Raw genomic sequence first — 19,884 nt, forward strand, 5'->3', positions numbered from 1 at the left:
TTCGACGGGACCGTCCCGGTTCATATCCGCATCCGGACTGTCCGGGCTGCATCTGCCTTGACGATTGCCAGGGTATTCCGATATCCGATCAAGGAGTAGCGTTCCTTCCCTAGACGCTAGTGGAATTTGCGCTACGACGACACGACAATCCTCAACGACGGTTCACCGCAACTGCCACGAGAAGTCAAGGAACCCAGATGTCTACACCCGCTTCGACCACGTCCAGCGGCACACAGACGTCTCCTACGCCTGCCACGAGCACTCCGCCGAGGCCCAAGAGCGTCGTCGTCGTTCCTATCGCTCCGTTACCGCGTTCTCTGCGTCCTAACACGCCAGGGCGATCTCTCCACACGGAGAAACGAGAGAAGAAGAGGAAGAAAAAGGACAAGCTTATCCGTAACCTATTCGGCAACTGACCGACTTTTTTAGGCGCCTCCGGGCGCCGCCTAAGCCACTACCAAAGAGAATAAAAATCACACTTACATAAAATACACTTGTACCAAAGAGCAATTTTATTAAAGAACACGTGAACATAAAACGTTCATTTATTTGTGGAACCTTCTGACGCAATAAGCTACCCCACAATGTCCATTTTAGGTCCTTTGGATGTTCAATTGGCGTTCTATAGACGTCTAGCGGATTTGCAAACGTACCTCGAATAGACGTCCATCCCTAACGTCTGACCCTAATTGGGCATCTATTGGACATCCCAATGTCCATAGACGGACGTTTGACGGATGTCCGATGGACGTCCATGTGCTCTCTGGATGTACTATATACGGCTCTGGTCTATTTTTTGCCAAAAACAGGAAAAATTTTTAAATTACATTTTCTTTTATTTTAATGTCGCGACCGAAATCATCTATTCGCAGATAACGTTTACTTCGTGGAAATCTCCCCCCGCCACTTTCCCTAGTGTTTTGGGGGTAAAGCCCGGGGTATCCGGCCTCCGCCGTAACCCCGGGCCTCTTCGCGCCGCACTGACGGCGGCGCGACCCTACTTCCTACCCTGGGGGGGGGAGAAAATCCTTCCCTCTCCCCCCACCCCGGCGAGGCAGTGAGGGCAGCGACTTTGTGTTACGTCGCAGGGTCGCTCCCCCCGAACTGTCAGGTCGGATCTGCTTCGCCGGGCTCGCTAATGTGAGGGGCTCTCCTCCCGCGACTGCGTGTCCCGAAGGCGCGGCCAGCAGCCGCAGGGGAGAGGGGTCGCCTCCTCTCCATGGAGGCGTTGTCGCTCTCCTCCTCCTCAATAGTGGGGAGAGAGGGGGCGACCGCGGCTGATCTATTGCCCCCCCGCCGCCTTTTAGCCGACGGGCCGCGATGGCCCGGGGGCGGGGGGCCAGGCCTTCTTCTTCGGGGCGGCCGGGGAGGGAGCCAAGGGGGTCATGGCTCCCGGCCGCCCCTGTCTTCGTTGTCTTTGCCGGGGAGCATTCGTCCCCCCGGCCTCCTCTCTCTTGCTGTTTCAGCCTCCTCCTTCTGCCGCATTACTTGCTCGCAGACGGAGAAGACCCATGCTCTCTCCCTGCTAACCATCTGGCTAATGATGGCCCGCAGGGAGAGGTTTTCGCCAATTTCTTCTTTCAGGACTCCACGCAGCTTCTCCCACGCTGGACAGTCTTCCAGCGTGTGCTGCGCGGAGTCCCTGTCGGCGTCGTAGTGATGGCACTGCGTCGTCGTCTCCTTACGTATCCTGCACAGGTACTCACCAAAGCAGCCATGTCCGGTGAGCACCTGTGTCGTCCGGTAGGACAAGCCGCCCCAAGGGCGGCCCACCCATTCGTCCAAATGGGATAGGACGGCCTCCAAGATCCGAAATCCTGCCGCCGGCGGGTCGTTGACGAGACTCTCTTGCCAAGCTCTCATCACCCGCCGGCGTGCCCTTTTCCGTAATAGCGCGGCGACCCTGGGGGTAACCTCTCCCCCCTGCAGGCGGACGGCATTCTCTCTGGCGTAGCACCAGGCCAGAGCGTCGGTCGTAAATTCCGCCGGGGGGAGTCCCGCCAGGACCATGGTCGCCGCGCTAGGGGCGGTGCAATACGCGAGCACTATTCTACGTGCCAGCCGCCGCTGCACAGCGTGCAACATCTCGCGTATGCGGCGGCCGGCCAGTGCCTCGCGGAACCAGACTGGGGTTCCATATAGAGCCCCAGCCATCACCGCGTAGGCGTACGCGCGTCTCGCACCGACCCTCGGACCCCAGAGATTGGGCATCAACCCCAAGAGGGCGTTTGTCCTTAAGCCCAACTGCTGGGCCAGTTTGTCGAAATGTTTGACAAAGGCCCAGCAACCGTCCAGTAGCAACCCAAATACTTTAGGGTTGTCCCCACTTGGATTCGGGTTCCATCCACCCGTATGAAAGCCCGGAGCGGTGCCTTGGCGGGGCCGTCGTAAAAGAAGACGGCCTCCGTTTTTTCCGAGGCCACCCTCAGGCCCAGGCCCTTGATGGAACCGACAACACAGTTCACGGCCCAGTAACCGTTCACGGCCCCTCTGATACCGGGTGTACTCGGTTATTCCATACCGCACTCCTGCGCCGGGTGTTCTCGGCTTCCTGAAACCAGCCGTTTTCGGTTTCCTGTGCCGGGCGTTCTCGGCTTCCTGATACCGGGCGTACTGTTACCCGTTTCTTTACCTGTTATACAAAAATTAAGAGTCATAATTACAGGATAGATAACAGGTAAAGAAACGGTTACCCGTTTCTTTACTTGTTATCTATCCTGTAATTATGACTCTTAATTTTTGTTTTATTTTCAGAGCAAATTTAAAATAATTCTACTTGGTCGGCGACGACGCGTTTACCCGGAGTTCCAACTTCCTCGCCGGATTTTCCTCGGATATCCTCCGTCCCGAGCGAACGGACGGAACCGTCCAAACAAGCGCCCTCCTAGCAAAGCGAGCGTATCTTGACCCTTTTCTCAGGCGAGCGAAACTAGTTGCGTTAGCATTAAGTCCACGTTTTCTTGTAATATTTTCCATGCGTTAGTTTGTAAGATCCGCGTTTTGTATTTAGACTTAAGATTTCAATTGACATCGCGAGCGTTGTAATTTAGTTTTAAGTTCTCTCCGCGTGTAACTAACGTTCCGGGGAATACGAGTTCCGAAGGTGTCAACTTCCTCCCTTTATAATCAAATTTTTATTTTGTATCACGGAGTGTGGGGAAATATTTGTTTAAAATAAATATTTTTGTTAATTCCTTTTCAAATCGGAGTTCCTTCTTTTTTCGACCCTGGCGCCAACGAGCTAATCCGCGACCACGAGAAAAGTCGTATTGTTACAGTTTATTGATTAAAACTGACAGCATTGTCTTAAGTAAATTAGAAGAGAAGATGGTAGTATAACCTTCCTAAGTAGTATCGTAATGTTTCCAAAACTAGGTGATAAATTCTAATAATTATAAAATTATTTATTTAATTGCCGTTTATCAGTAACGTCAGTTGACAATAGCCAACATTTGTTCAAAGCATTTTTGAGCATTTTAAAACTTTCAAAGATTTACTTTAGAATTTAATTATATATTGTGACGTGACATCCCGTTTGGCTGTCCGTCACAGGGATCGTGGGATCCGAACGGGGAGCGCACGCTGCGGCTTTATGTCCTCTCGGCTCGGAGTCGGACGTGTCGGCGAGTGCGCTTGCAATTTCGCGTCTTTGTTTTGTGTGCGTGTGTCCGTCCGTTAATTTTAGCGACGTTTTGCGGATCGGCGGCTAGCGAATGTTCAATTTTTGTATCGACGAAATCTCACCCGGCGAGCAGACTACAAGAAGGAGGACCTTCCGCCACTTGAGACCTTCCGGACCGTGCGCAGGATCGCAGTAGCGCGCACGACAGGTGATCTCTCTTCATTTTAATTACGTTATCTCTTACCGTCGCGCCTGTACGCAACAGTAAAGCCGCTGAAATTGCAGGACACAAAGAGGGAAGGTCCGGCGTAGGGGATGTCGACACTCCACGCCGATCATCGCGTAGGAGACCCCGAACGAGGAGCTGCGAGAGAAAGTTCCTGACGTGGTCCCGAGCGCGGGGGCACCGGACGTCGAAGAGTCCGTAGGGATAGCCATCCGGCCTCGGGAAAACCACGGGAAGAGTCGCGAGCTGCCCAAAGAGACCGACCTACCTCGAATTGCGCGCCGCAGCGCGACAGCCTGATTAGAGGGTCGCGAGGACCGCGTTATAAGGCGGAACCAATAGCGCGGCGCGACGAACCCCCGTGCGTGGGGCGAGAGATCCTGCGTGCCGCCTGCCGAATTTCCTCGCGCTATCGATCACTTCGCTGTGGATCGTCGCGAGTGCGCCGCCACGAGCCGAGACGACGGGAGCCGAGGACGTGCCACTTCCCCGTGCGAGGACGATTTGCGAGCCAGGCCAGCGTCGTGGTGAGACGAACGATTTTTGTGTAAAGCCACCGATTTCGCCGGTCGGATGAGTCGCGCGCGCGGTAGCTGCCGTTAGAGTTATCGTTCGCCGTAAAATCCTCCGCCGGGAACACGCCAGTGATCGCGTGCTGTCCGCGTGCTCGGCCGCCGTGCGCCTCATCCGATTAAGTCACGTCGGGATTCGTTCGGTTCCGTTTATTGAGAGCGTCGCCGACACCACAGCCAAGTCGCGTTAATTGTGATACATTCTTGTATGTCGTCTGTAGTAGCGTATGTATGCGTTTTTGTTGGGCGATGTCCGTTTTGTTCAGCGTACTTCCGAACGCTTGCTTCGTGCCGAATCGCCATAATTTTGCGTGAACTGAGAGTGCGTGTGTAGAGTGGCGAGAGTGCACGGTGTTTGTCTGCCGCTGCTCAGAATAGAATTGTGACTCTCTCCGTTCGGTGAGCTCGTACCGACGACCGCGTGAGATTTTCCGCTCGCGTCCGGATCGCGAGGCCCCATCGCAGAACCTTGTCAGTAGCGTTATCTCTCGGAAATATATTGTTCATTTCTCTATCGGACTGAAGCGTTTTCTCTAAGTTCCCTCGCTCTCCTCAGTCACCCCGTCCGTCGCAAACCACCCCCCTCTGCCAATTCCGTCGCTGAGCTACCGATTAAGGGAGCTCGTTATTGCTCGTGACGAAGTAGAGTGTTTTCGCGTTTCTTTTCGGGCGTGAATCGAGAGATCGGTCACGTCCCGATGTCAGAGCGGCACGCTCGCTCGTGCCTGGCGCCCAATCGTATCGTCTAATTTCGTGCACTTGATGTGAGCGACTTCGCGAACCCCCTGGCTACCTAACTAGCGCCACGAGCAATTAACGTAGTTGCACCACGCTCGTGAGTGCGATCGCAATATATATATTTTTTTAATTTAATTCCCTTATGAAAAAGTATTAGTGCTGAAAAAATTACACATAGAATCTGCTATTTTCTGTGATTTCTTTAGATTGACATTAATACGGCAGTAATCATATTATTGCCAATCTAAGGAAATCACAAAAAATGGCAGATTCTGTTTATAATTTTTTACGTGTAATTTTTTGGCAACAATACTTTTTCATAGGGATTGGGCACATAAATATATGTATATATACTTTTTTTGTTATTTGAGATTTTATATTCGGTTGTATTATACATATTTTGATTTATGCAAAGGTAATCAATTGCATAGGATTTTTGTTAATTCCTTTTAAGCATACTGATATATTAATAAATTTAATGTGGTCATTTCTTTAAAGTTTTTATATCAAAATTTTCACATTCAATAAGCTGTTTGTAGTTATACTATAAATTTGTGGTTTATATACATCATGGATTATAAATTTTCAGTACTACAGTCTGTATGCAAAAGGGTTATGTGTATGTCCATACATTTGCATACACTTTTAAGTTTAAAATCGATTGAGCAACATGATAAATGTAATCATTAAGTTGTTAAGGTAAAATTTTACAAAAGGGGAGCAGCCTCTGACAACTTTAACCTTGATATATGTTATGAATGGGAAAGTACTAAGTGACATGCAAAAGATTTTGAATAATGCTCACCTTTTATTAAAAAAATATTAGAGAAAAAAAAACAGTTTTTCTTAATTGTTTCAGAAAGTATTTATTTTACGGAAAAATGTGTCAAACAAAAAATAAAGTTTGAAATTAGCTCTATAAAAAAGGTCATACACATATTTTATCTAACTTCAATACTTTAGTCGTTATAATAGAAAAACTGTTTTGCGTAAAAAGTTGATGTTTGGGCGGGGGGGGGGGGCTTTGCCCCTTCCACTGCACTGTCTCTCGTATTTTTTCTAACCTAATCCACCCCGTCTCAGTCGGTCCACTAATGTCGGAGTGGATACGGAGGTGGACCGTTAGATGTATGTGTGTACAACCCAATTCAACCCTAAATTTTCTATTTATTATATTACAACCTAATATTTATTTATTTATAGACTTTCCTAAATGCTTGTACTAAATGGCCACACAAAGCAAGGTCCACCCTCCCCCCTTGTTTGGGGAGCAAAACAAGTACATACACATGTAACGGTCTGCCCCATCCCGCACCCCGACATTAGTGCACCGACTGAGACAGAATGGGTTAGGTTAGAAAAAATAGAAGAGAGGGTGCAGTGGAAGGCGGAGCCTCTCCTCCGCCCAAGCATCTATTTTTCGCGCAATATTGAGAATTTAAAAAACTTTAAAACAGTTTTTCTACTATAACGACTAAAGTATTAAAGTTAAATAAAATATGTATATGACCTTTTTTATAGAGCTTATTGCAAGCTTCATTTTTTATTTGATACATTTTTCCATAAAATAAATACTTTTTGAAATAATTAAGAAAAACTGTTTCTTCTTTCTCTGATATTTTTTTTAATAAGAGATAAGCATTACTCAAAACCTTTTGTATGTCACTGAGTACCTTTTGATTGATAACATATATCAAGGTTAATGTCGTCAGAGGCTGTTCCCCTTTGGTAAACCGTTTCTAATTTAAAATATTGATGAACAAAGTTATTGTACAAAATGTAAATGGAAACCGTATTATCATCTTCTCTTTTATTAATAATGTTAAATCATTTAGATTCATAAAATGTATCAAACCTGAGGTTTAGAAAAGCAGAAACAACACAGCGTTTCACCGAAGCTAGTTGCCGTAAAAACACCAGTTCTTGTTCCCCTTAATTCTTTGGGATTCATACCCGCATCAATAATTGCTTCGTAAGTGTGTTCAAGGAACATTCTAGTTCCAGGATCAATCGTAAGGGCTTCCACGGCTGATATATTAAAAAATTGTGTATCAAACTTCTCTATGTTATTGACATTACCGATTCGATGAGGCATATTATAACCTATTTTATTATTAAAAATTAAAATATTTTATTAGAAAATATATGTTACATAAACATATTTAGAGCAAAAACAAAGTTATGTAGGAAGATTTATAAGATATACAATGTATATTCTTTTTTTAGAAAGACTTCAAGAAGAGTGAAGTACGAATTCAGAATTAAAAGTCGCTATTTTTAGGATATCTTTTGACTATATTTACATATGTGCATCTTATTACAAAAATCCACCAATTGCTAATTGCCGATTTTGACAAGTAATTTCCTATCTTAAAATATTAAAAAAAATAAAATAAAAAAAATTCATAAAACCTCACAACATTGCAAATTTAACATCAAAAGTTTTGCAGATATTCTTTATTCTCACGGAGAGATACCAATTTACAGTGATTTTATGTTTCAAACTAAACTATGAAAAAAATATTAAAAGAAAAATATAAATAAAACAATTTTAGGAAACTATGCACGTAATACCTATGTAAAATGACCTAATATTAATAATATACTCACTATTGTTAATACTCACTATCCAAATTTGCAAAAAAAAACGTGCAAATTTTATTTTCGTTTTTCAAGAATTTGTTTTTAACAGATGTTATACAGAAAAAATTTTGAATATATTAACTATGTGATTTTACTTCTTTAATTGTACAGGGTGTCTGGTAATTAATACAACTCTCGCATATAGGTAAAATGGATCAAACCGAGTCAAAAAGTAACTACCACTTTGCGATTTTCGCAATAGTTAACGAATTATAAATTAATAAAAATAGCGGATTTAGTCCCGCCTGCTACCAAATCCAACCGCGCAATTGTAGTTACCAAGCGCGTGGAGAGTTGTTTTTTTTTTCTAACAGCGATGGCTGCGCAAGAACGGCGCGTAACGCCCCCATTCTGCGTCATGAATGTTCTCCGTCATTCTTATCAAAACGAAATCTTTTAACCGTATAGAAAAACTTTTGTGCGTATATGTAGGCGCGCATTATTTAATGTTAAATAATATTCTAATTAATATACTATAATGTAAAATTAATTAAATTAAGATTATGTTAAATAGTATTTTCGAAATATTAATGTACTTTCTTAAAATAAAATAAAATTTACGTATAAAATAGAGTACATAAAATTTCGTACCACACAAAAAAAAATTAATGTACCATTTATTATTATTATAATAATTGTATAAAGAAACATTTATTACTTTAAATCTCAAAACTATTATATAAGAATATTTTTATAATATTACATGAATATTGAAGTAACACGTCAAGAACGTGTAAATAAACATCTAAAATTAACAGAATATTTCTGTGATACTAAAAAGTATTAAAAAATATTTTTGTAATATTTATACTGATATTTTAATTTTTAATAATATTGATATAATATTCTAAAAATAATGGCTGTATGAATTTTTGTTGTTTTGCAAAGAAAAATGTAAAAAACAGCCAAATTTAGGAACAAATTAATTGATCTTGTAAATTACATAAGCTAAGAATTTATTCTTCTGCAAAGTATTACACGGACGTTTCAACTATACAAGTTTTCATCAGTTTTCATCAGAAATTATTTCAACCCGCATAATGGAATAACAACTTTGAGCTGCGTATATCGAGCGTGCTGAAACATATATGACAACACATAGATTTAGCACGGGTTGTTAGAAGTCGTCAACAGGGTTCAAGAGATAAAAATTTCCCGTAATATTATTCGTCGATCGGAGGCGACAATTTCGTTAAATCAAGATAGTACGTACGTTAAAAAGTAAAACCAATAAATTTCAATAGAAATTATAACTGGTTTTTTAGGCATTTTAAAGTAATTAATACAATGTCAGAAAAAATTAAACTGATGAAATAGTATTGTCAGAAATGTCTTTGTACATTGCACTGTGTTCCGAAGATGACACAACACTATTTTATCAGTTAATATTTATGTAAATTATAAGTTCAATTAATTTGCTCGTAAATTTGCTGTTTCTTTCTTTATATTTTGCGTTGCAGAAAAACAAGCGTTCATAGAATTATTATTCCTAGAATATTATATAAATATTATTAAAAATTAAAATAATATTACTATAAATATTCCACAAATATTATTTAATACTTTTTAGTATCACAGAAATATTCTATTCTATTCATGTTACATGTTCATTTACATATTCTTGATGTATTACTTTAATATTCATTAATGTAATATTATAAAAATATTCTTATAGTTTTGAGATTTAAAGTAATAAATGTTTCTTTATACAATTATAATAATAATAATAAATGGTACATTTAAACTCTTTTTTTTGTGGTACGAAACGTATTTTACGTACTCCATTTTGTACGTAAACTTAATTTTATTTTAAGAAAATACATATTTACATTAACATTTTGAAAATACTATTCAACATAATATTAATTTAAATGATTTTACATTATAGTATATTAATTAAAACATTATTTAACATTAAATAATATGGCGCGCCTACATATACGCACAAAAGTTTTTCTATACGGTTAAAAGATTTCGTTTTGATAAAAATGACAGAGTACGTTAACGACGCAGAATGGGGGCCAAGCGTTACGCGCCGTTCTTGCGCAGCCATCGCTGTTAGAAAAAAACAACTCTCCTCGCGCTTGGTAACCATGATCGCGCGGTTGGATTTGGCGACAGGCGGGATTAAATCCGCTATTTTTATTAATTTATAACTCGTTAATTATTGCAAAAATCGCAAAGTGGTATAGGACTTTACGACTTGGTTTGATCCATTCTACCTATAATATATGCGAGAGTTGTCGTATTAATTATCAGAAACCCTGTATAAGCAGATAACGTTTCTATCAATATACTTACAATTAATGTAAAATGTTTAGTTTCCGAGAAATAAGGAAGTGTCGATTTAAAAGGGCTATGCCAATATTGGCGACTTTCTTCTATTATTTTTAATCATATTTAAATGTGAAAGTAATATAAACTGTAATTTCTACAATTAAATCTTAAACATCTTACTTATTATCTCTTTCGTTTCTTGATAAAAAATTTGCAATGTTGAGTTTTGACATCATTAAATATGCGCTAATGTGTAAGCTTCTTATAAATTAACACACATTTCCAATTGACTTTTCAGGGATTGTATATATGATATATCCTTATTAATTATAATACATAAAAAATATATACAAAATAAATGTACCAAATTACGCCACTGACTCGCATGACGTCACCATAATTTGTTTTGTGTTCATAATAAAACACAGCTGATTAAAAGTAACTATACATTATCGGAAAGCAGTAGTCAAAGTATCAAATGGCTCTATTGAAATAAATAAACGCACACAATGTGATTTTTGTGAAAAGTGGTTTTCAAAAACTCATATCAAGAATCTATCACTTTTAACTATTCCTGGCTAAATTCATTCTTAAATTGTTATTATGACAATGTAACTTATAAAATAATAAAATAAAATAATTTTGAATTATAATACAAAATGTTAGTTTATCATGAGTAATCTATTTTAAAAAATGATAAAATAATAAAGAATCACATAATTATATAGTTTTTGTAAAATATAATACTGGTTGTCAACACACAGCTAGGCTGGCGTGATTTGTACATATTACTGGCGTAAATTGGAATAACTTGGCGTAATTCAGGACATTTGCAGTCCATATTTAACACGTACATAAAAATATTTCTGTATATTCTCAATTTTTATATAGGAGGGGCAATCCAAAAGTAAGGTTACAAAGCTTTCAGTAAAGTGGGAACGTATTATTCCAGAAAAACCAATGTATCTACATTGAATTGTTACATTGTATCTACATTGAAATGTCTAGCCTTAAAGGAAAGATGGTTAAGGAAAGGCCATCTGGAATTTAGAGAAAGCAGGGAAGGACGCAACAAAATCCTTTTATTCGTGGTCGTACTAGACAGACGTACGACACGAGGGCGAAGGCACTTTTATGACTCTGGAAATTGGGTCAACGTGTCACGACAAGCTTTAACACCCTTCCGAGAGTCGTGCGATTGTCGGTCCTGATTTGAGTCAGAGAATCTAATTTCTTTAACTCGGGATCGGACCTCGCGTGATCTTTTACCAGGAGAGGGGTTGAACGAGACGGGTTAATTTGAGGAGAAAATAAAATAAGTTTTAATAATTAAGTTTCTTTATAAAAATTAGTATAACATATTTTTTAAAACTATCTTACATAATGGAATAATTATTATATATTATAAATGAGAAAAGAAGATTTTACATTTGAGAATTCGATTTACTGCATTTATTTATTGCTAGGGATGTATTGGTTTAACGTTAATTTTTCTCATTAAATTGTAAATAAAATAGATGATTTGCGAACGTTATATATTTGATAATTTATAATTTAAACATATACTCTAAATAATATTATTTGATTGTTACAATATTAATCAATTAATTATAATTTTATAGGTTATTAAACAATTGTTACAAAGTATATATAAATATGTGTATGTGTATGTGTGAGTGGTGCATATATGCAATTAGGATTATTCTTTTTATCGAAAGGAGGAAAAAACTTTCGCTACTTCTTCGAGAAGTTCTAATGACAGATTATTAACAAAATTTTCTGCGTCTTCGGGGGAAGCTGGAGGGAAGGAGGGTGTATTTTTTTGAGAAAACTTGAGTGGTGAGGAGTGAGTTATATTTTGTTCTAGCGATTGAATTAATGACACGGTAAGCTTCCGGGGTTTCTCGTCTCGACGATGGCGACGGTTTCGACGGTGTTTGTTGGCTACTCGCGAATTATTTGTGTTCTTTAGATACTTTTAGGTTATTCACTAAAATAAAATAAAAATAACTTTTTCTCTGGTTTTGCGAAGGATTATATTAAAATTAAAAGGTTCTTTTGAATCAAATTGAACAGAGTTCGATTGAATCCAGAAATTGAAATAAAAATTTTTTCGGATTAACTCGAACAGAGTTCGAATAAATACAGAGAAAGGGAAAGAATGAAATAAAAGATTCTTTCGGATTAACTCGAACAGAATTCAAGTGAATCCAAAGAAAGGCAGAAATTGAAAATAAAAGATTCTTTCGGATTAAATCGAACGGAGTTTGATTGAATTCAAAGAAAGGAAGAAAATAAAATGAAAGATTTTTTTGGATTAACTCGAACAGAGTTCGATTAAATCCAAAGAAAGAAAGAGAATGATATAAAAGATTCTTTCGGATTAATTTAAACAGAGTTTGAGTGAATCCAGAGAAAGATTGTGGAGAGAAAGGGTGAGAAAGGGAGAGAGGGAGAGAGAGAGAGAGAGAGAGAGAAAGAGAGAGAGTTAAGAGAAAAAGGGTAATGAATTTATTATATATATATGTTTATAACAAAGTTGTTCGCAAGAGAGAGAAAAAGTGGTCAGAAAACAAGAACAAAAATAAGAAATAAACGGGTAATTTGGAACTTACTACTTGGTGGTTGTAGTGTTGGTGTTAATGGTGTTGGAACTGATAATGTGTGACCCTTGGCCCGTAGGTCTAGAATCTGGTCCGTGTCCCAGCGGGAGACGGCTGGTCCAGTGGGCTTCGGGTGCAATGCATAATTTACAAAACCCAAAGTCGGTTTTTACCTGTCGACCGCGAGTTACGGATTGAAGTTGAAGACCGCGGATCCAAAAGACACAGACTTGGACATACAAGATGTCACGGACTGTGAGTCGGATTAAGATAGAATAAGAACTGCGCTTTTTGCTAGAAAACTCGTCTATTTATACCGCTTTTGTCTATGATTTTCTTTGTCCTATGAAGGGCCGTGTGCATCAATTTACTTATTAATACTCCCACGTGCAATATTCGGTTTTATGACATTTTTATATTTCTCGGTAATTGTTATCCCGAGAAAGCAATAGGTTTAACAATGAACTCCGGCGTCGAGCAACGGTGTCATCTCAAACTCCCCGGAAATTACTGAATTTATGGTTTCTTAATTTATGACATCCTATGTATTCTTAGAATTAAGGCGAGAGTAAATACTAAATAAATCATTGTTGCTCGGCCTCGTTTATTAGTACATCCGCAGTTCATGGAGGAAAAGAATCGTTACTCCACAGGACGTAACAGAATTATATCTCTAACATTATTTTTTGACATAGTCGTAATAGCTGTTTAAGCATTTGTTGCTTTGTGAGATGAGGTTAAAAATTACCTTCTCATAAATTTGGGCCTTTGCTCTTTCAGCCAAGTTTTTGCGAAGTCTTTCACCTCCTTATTCGAAGTGAATCGTCGGCCTCCTACGTGCTCCTTGAAGTGAGGGAACAGGTGAAAATCACTTGGAGTGAGATCTGGACTGTAAGGAGGGTGATAGATGACGTCCCAGCAAACTACGACGCTGTTGAAGCAGTTCCGCTGGGATATCATCAACCCTCTTTACAGCCCGATCCTTTCAGCTGTTCCCTCACTTCAAAGAGCACTTAAGAAGCCGACAATTTACTTTGAACAAGGAGATGAAAGATTTCGCAAAAACTTGGCTGAAAGAGCAAGGGCCCAAATTTTATGAGAAAGAAATTTTTAACCTCATTTTACGAAGCGACAAATGCTTAAACAGCTTTGACGACTATGTCGAAAAATAATGTTAGAGATATAATTCAATGTAGATACATTAGTTTTTCTGAATAAAACGTTCCCTCTTCACTGCAGGCTATGTAACTTTACTTTTGGATTGCCCCTTGTATATGGTCTCGTTAATTTATAATACTAACTTTGAATAAAATTTGAAGTCCTACCTAACTTTTTTTTTATAATTCGTTCAAAATTAGTCTTTGTTTAAAGTGGCGTAATTCAGTACATTTACTTTATATATACAGGATGATTATTAATGACTGTTACAACGTTTTACCCTGAGAGCATTTATACCGACAGAACTTGTAATATACTAAGCGCTTGTTAGATGACAGCTACTTCGGCCGACACGCGTGCGTCCCGAGCAGTGTCGAGTGATACGTATAAAAGCCTGCTGAAAAATTTTTCTCACATTACTTTTATATAATTTTTTAGAATATTTGTATAATTCTATAGTTTTTTTTTAGATATTTTTGTAAAATTTGGATTACTTTTCATAAATACTTTAAATGTCTACAGCTTTTCTCAAAATTTTGAATTGTGTAAATTATGAAGTATACTAAGATTTTTATTATTTTTTGTTCTATAATTTCAAATAAAATGTTATAAAATGTAAAACAGTTAAAAGTATTTTCTAAAAGTTGTAGGATGAGAAATCTCAGAGCATTTCAGAATTCACAGGTATGAAAAGTTTAAAGAGAAGATGTACACTTTACAAATAATTTTAATTATTTCCGAAAAATGTTCCAATTTGTATAAAGATTACGAGAAAAACTTTTATCAAGGATGTTTTCGGGAAAAATATGAAAAATTCTTATAATTATGGAATTGTTCTGAAAATTTATTTGAAATTTTTCAAATTTTCTAACACTTTCTTAAATCTTTCTCCAACACAAAATAAAAAATACTTTAATTTTTTAGAACAATTCCATAATTATGAGAATTTTTCATATTTTTCTCGAAAACATCCCTGATGTTATGTTCGTAATGTTTTGTTCGTAATCTTTATACGAATTGGAACTTTTATGGAAATAATTAGAATTACTTGAAAAATCTACATCTTCTGTTTAAACTTTTCATATGTGTAAATTCTAAAATGTTCTGAGATTTCTCATCCTACAATTTTTATAAAATATTTTTAACTCTTTTACATTTGATAACATTTTATTTGAAATTATAGAACAAAAAATAATAGAAATTTTATGATACTTCATAGTTAAAGCATTTCAAAATTTTGAGAAAAGACGTAGACATTCAAAGTATTTATAAAAAGTAATCCAATTCTTATAAAAATATCTGAAAAAACTATAAAATTATACAGATATTCTAAAAAATTACATAAAAGTAATGTGAGAAAAATTTTTCAGCAAGGCCTTATATCTACGTATCACTCGGGACGCGCGCGTACCGGCTGAAGCATCTGTCATCTAATAAACGCTTAGTATATTACAAGTTCTGTCAATACAAATGCTAACAGGGTAAAACGTTGTAACAGTCATTAATAATCACCCTGTATATATAGGGCGTTCATTAATAGTTGTACCCACTTTTTATCACAGGAATATGATTTACCGACAGATATGTATTTCTAACATTATTATATTAGAAATAATAAATGCGTGCTCCTATGTAAAATGTGGGGACAACATTAATGAACACCCTGTATATTATATAATAAGAAGTTGAAATTATGTCTTTATTGAGTTATGATATCAAAAATGATAAAATGTTTGAAAAAATCATAAGAAATTATTCACATATTGCTTCATATTATGTAATTTTAATTGTTACGTTATTTTTTTTCAAAAATTATTTATTTATTCATGAATATCTATTTTGTCCCCTTCAAAGTAATCCCCATGAGATATTATACACTTGTGCCAAAGGTTTTTCCAATCTTCGAAGCACTTCAAAAAATCATTTTTTTTTATCTTGTTCAGCTCCTCCTTCGATGCCGTCTTTATCTCGTCAAGCGTAGCGTAACGTCGTCCTTTCATGGGCCTCTTCAGTTTAGGGAACAAGAAAAAGTCACAGGGGGCCAGATCTGGGGAATACGGTGGCTGCGGCATCATTAGTGTGTTGTTTTTGGCCAAAAAGTCGCGCACAAGCAACGATGTGTGAACAGGGGCGTTATCGTGGTGCAAAAGCCAATTTTTGTTCTTCCACAAATCCGGGCGTTTCTGGCGGATTGCTTCGCGCAAATTGCGCATAACTTGCAGGTAATATTCCTTATTGACCGTTCTACCCTGTGGCAAGAACTCATGATGCACCACGCCCCTGCAATCGAAGAAAACTGTCAGCAAAACTTTCACATTCGACCGAACTTGGCGCGCTTTTTTCGGTCTTGGTTCGTGCGGCAGCTTCCATTGAGATGATTGAGCTTTGGTTTCCACGTCATAACCATAAACCCACGATTCGTCACCAGTTATGACCCTCTGGAGCAAATTTGGGTCGTCGCGGACAGAGTCCAACATCTCATTAGCAATGTTCATGCGATGCTGTTTTTGGTCGCAATTGAGCAATTTTGGTACGAATTTCGCGGCGACCCGTCTCATGCCCAAATCATTGATAAAAATCGAATGGCACGAGCCAATCGATATGTTTAGGTCCTCAGCAACTTCTCTAACGGTGATTCGACGATTGGCCAATACCATTTTCTCCACTTCATTAATTTTTTCGTCTGTTGTTGAAGTGCTCGGGCGTCCGGCACGCTCTTCGTCGTTCACATCTTCTCGGCCTTCTGAGAACATTTTGTACCACCGATAAACGTTGCTTCGGTCCAAGGTAGCTTCTTCGTATGCCACAGTCAACATTCGGAATGCATCCGCGCACTTAATTTCGTTTTTCACACAAAATTTGATACAGGTTCTTTGATCCATTTTTTTGAATAGGTAAAAATCGAAGACGATCCAAAACACGTGCAAGCAAAGCAGCTGTCAACAATTAAGTGAACATTCAAAATGGCTGAGCTTGTCGGCATAAGTGAGAGACATGAGTACCAACATAACGCCACAAAAAGATCGAAGTTGAAATTATGTCTTTATTAAGTTATGATATAAAAAATGATAAAATGTTTGAAAAAATCATGAGAAATTATTCATATATTGCTTCATATTATGTAATTTTAATTGTTGCGTTATTTTTAAAAATAATTGAACTGAATATTGCAAATCTTGAAATTTTAATTACGATAAATTTTGTCATAAAAAACAAATTTTTAAAATATAAAAATACATCTCAATCTTAAGAGAAAAACATTACATGAATCCCATCGTCCATGATTATCAGAACCCAGATCCTTCTTGTTAAAAAGATTTTCTTGAAGTTCCTTTAGATTATTAGAATTAGGAAATCGTCCAGCAATACCAGAAATAACAATTTCTTCTTCAGCATTATTGTTGATATACAAGTCATCCATGGTATCCATACTTTATCAAAGCAGATAATTTTATAACAGAATGTAATTATTAATTTTTAAAAGAAATAAATATAAATATAAGATATAAGGAAAAAAATTAAATGTAAATTACAAAATATATGTATATACAGGGTGTCTAAAAAAAAGGGTCACATATTTTGATAGCAGGTAGTATTGATCAAAACAAGAAGAAACTCTGGTAGCACAAAATATTGGGAAATAATGTAAACCCAATATTCTATATTGGGTATGAATTGATTTTCAGTATTGGTCCAATATTGCAGAGTATGATATCGACTCTTATTTAACCAATCTTGAAGTTGCAATATTGGTCCAATATTGAAAAATCATGTCAACCCAATATTATCTATTGGATATGAATTGATTTTCAATATTGGTCCAATATTGCAAAGTATGATATCGACCCTTATTTAACCAATATTGAAAAAAAAAAAACGATATTATATATTGGTTGTGCATTGGGTTTTCAACATTGGTCCAATATTAGAAAGTTGACACTTTAACCAATATTAGTCCAATTTTTTTTTAACCCAAGAGGTCACCCATCCAAGTCGCGACTCCGGTGAACGTTGTTTGACCTGTGTGATCGCTGCGAACTGATCCTTCGTGATGAACTGTGAACGCTTTGTGCTGATACTTGTATATAACTGGTAGATCAGGTCAATATACGTTATCAAAAAAATGGAATATGTATAATTAAAGCACATTATTTACATTAACAAATATAAAATTATAGTTTTTTTACTAATTTGACAAATGCGGAATAGTATCTGGAATAACTTTTCTGTTATTTGTTTGAATAAGAATGCAATTAGAAAATATATGTCAATATAATACAAATTAAATATAAAAAATTTTTATAAAAAATTTTTATAAAAAAAAAAAATTTTTAAACAATTGAAAAATATTGTTTGCTTATTGGAATGTAGATTAAGGTTTCTTCATTTATGGACCTATTTCGTTTATTGATATTTACAATACAATTATTGACTCGTAACATTGGCAGCACATTAATATTTCTTTTATAACCAATATTCGCTTTAGATTTGGAAATCTTGACCAATAATGCGCTTCCAATATAAGTGCAATATTGTACCATTGTTAACTCGTAAAATTGGCAGCACATTACCGTTTCTTCAATAAACAATATTCGCTTTTGATTGGCAAATATTGGCCAATGCACTTCTAATGTAAGTGCAATATTGTACCATTGTTAACTCGTAAAATTGGCAGCACATTACCGTTTCTTCAATAAACAATATTCGCTTTACATTGGCAAATTTTGGCCAATGCACCTCCAATGTAAGAGCAATATTATAAAATTGTTGACTTGTAATATTGGCAGTACATTACTATTTCTTTAATAAACAATATTCGCTTTACATTGGCAAATCTTGGCCAATGCACCTCCAATGTAAAAGCAATATTGTAAAATTGTTGACTCGTAATATTGGCAACACATTGCCATTTCTTTAATAAACAATATTCGCTTTACATTGGCAAATCTTGGCCAATGCACCTCCAATGTAAATGCAATATTGTTTATTAATTGGCGAGCAATATTACAAGTACATGTGCAATTGATGCTATGACCAATATTGGCTTTTTATTGGGAAATATTGGCCAATGTACTCCCAACATAACCAATGTTTCGCCAATGTTAACCAATGTAAAGCCAATGTACTGTGCTACTAGAGAAAAGTCTAATTAACATGGGTCCAAAAGTGGGGTACAATGGGGATATCTTTTTTCTAGGTGCCTTAAAAAATAAAAAATGAAAAACAAAAAGAGATAAAGAAATCATTTTTATTTTAATATGAAATGTAATCTATAATCTTCTATAAAAAAAACTGAAATAAAGAAATTAAATGTATGTACATATGATAACAAAATAAAAACTCCCTTTTTTACAAAAAAGAAAAAATTTTAATGCTGACTGAGACGATTAATTTCGTACTGACGAACTCTCGTATAGCAACAGTAGTAAACACTCTTTTGTTTACTATGGCTGCTCACATTCGTCAAGCCCTACGCAATGTCATTTGACTTGTAGTATCTATTGCAAATGTAAATATCAGGAGACATTCTAAAGATGACACGACTAATAAGAAAATGACAAAGAGCTCGAATAACAAAATAGCTTGTATCTTTGAAGATATTAGTTTTAGGACCCATGTTAATTAGACCTTTTCTTTTTGTTTTGATCAATACTACTTGCTATCAAAATATGTGACCCTTTCTTTTAGACACCCTGTATATATATAGATTACAATATATAATACAGACAATGTAAAATATGTCGCACGCTGAGCCGAATATCCCACTGTTATCAATCTAGTCAACTACTGATCTTGTAAGTCAATGCTCGGAGTTAGTTGCTCATTTCGAGCTAATTCCTAAAGAGTCGCCCACTATTCCCTCACTACCGCTCGCCGCTTGACGATCGAACCGATGATCACGCGGCTGGCGCTCTACATCAGGAGCGTCTCTGAGTGAAAAACACGCTGGTAGCGTACCATTTGAGTAATTTGTCAAAAAAATTTTTTTTTTATATAATTTTTATAAATAAATTTTTTTATTATTTACATATATATTTTTGTCCT

At 37.1% G+C, this 19,884-nt stretch overlaps 1 protein-coding gene across 1 annotated transcript in view; it reads right to left on the reverse strand.

Moving 5' to 3' along the window:
* Window positions 1-17,383, reverse strand: part of LOC120359412 (fatty acid synthase-like) — a 44,541-nt gene extending 27,158 nt beyond the window's left edge. Inside the window, exons 1-2 of the mRNA XM_039456806.1 lie at window positions 17,104-17,383; window positions 7,014-7,261 (exon numbers count right to left, since the gene is read on the reverse strand). Of these exons, the coding sequence (XP_039312740.1) occupies window positions 7,014-7,261; window positions 17,104-17,269 (414 nt within the window). The 5' untranslated portion in view covers window positions 17,270-17,383. The remainder of the gene's footprint in view (window positions 1-7,013; window positions 7,262-17,103) is intronic.
* Window positions 17,384-19,884: the final 2,501 nt, after the last annotated feature.

This window comes from Solenopsis invicta, chromosome 13 (assembly GCF_016802725.1).
Source record: "Solenopsis invicta isolate M01_SB chromosome 13, UNIL_Sinv_3.0, whole genome shotgun sequence".
Lineage (NCBI taxonomy): Eukaryota > Metazoa > Arthropoda > Insecta > Hymenoptera > Formicidae > Solenopsis > Solenopsis invicta.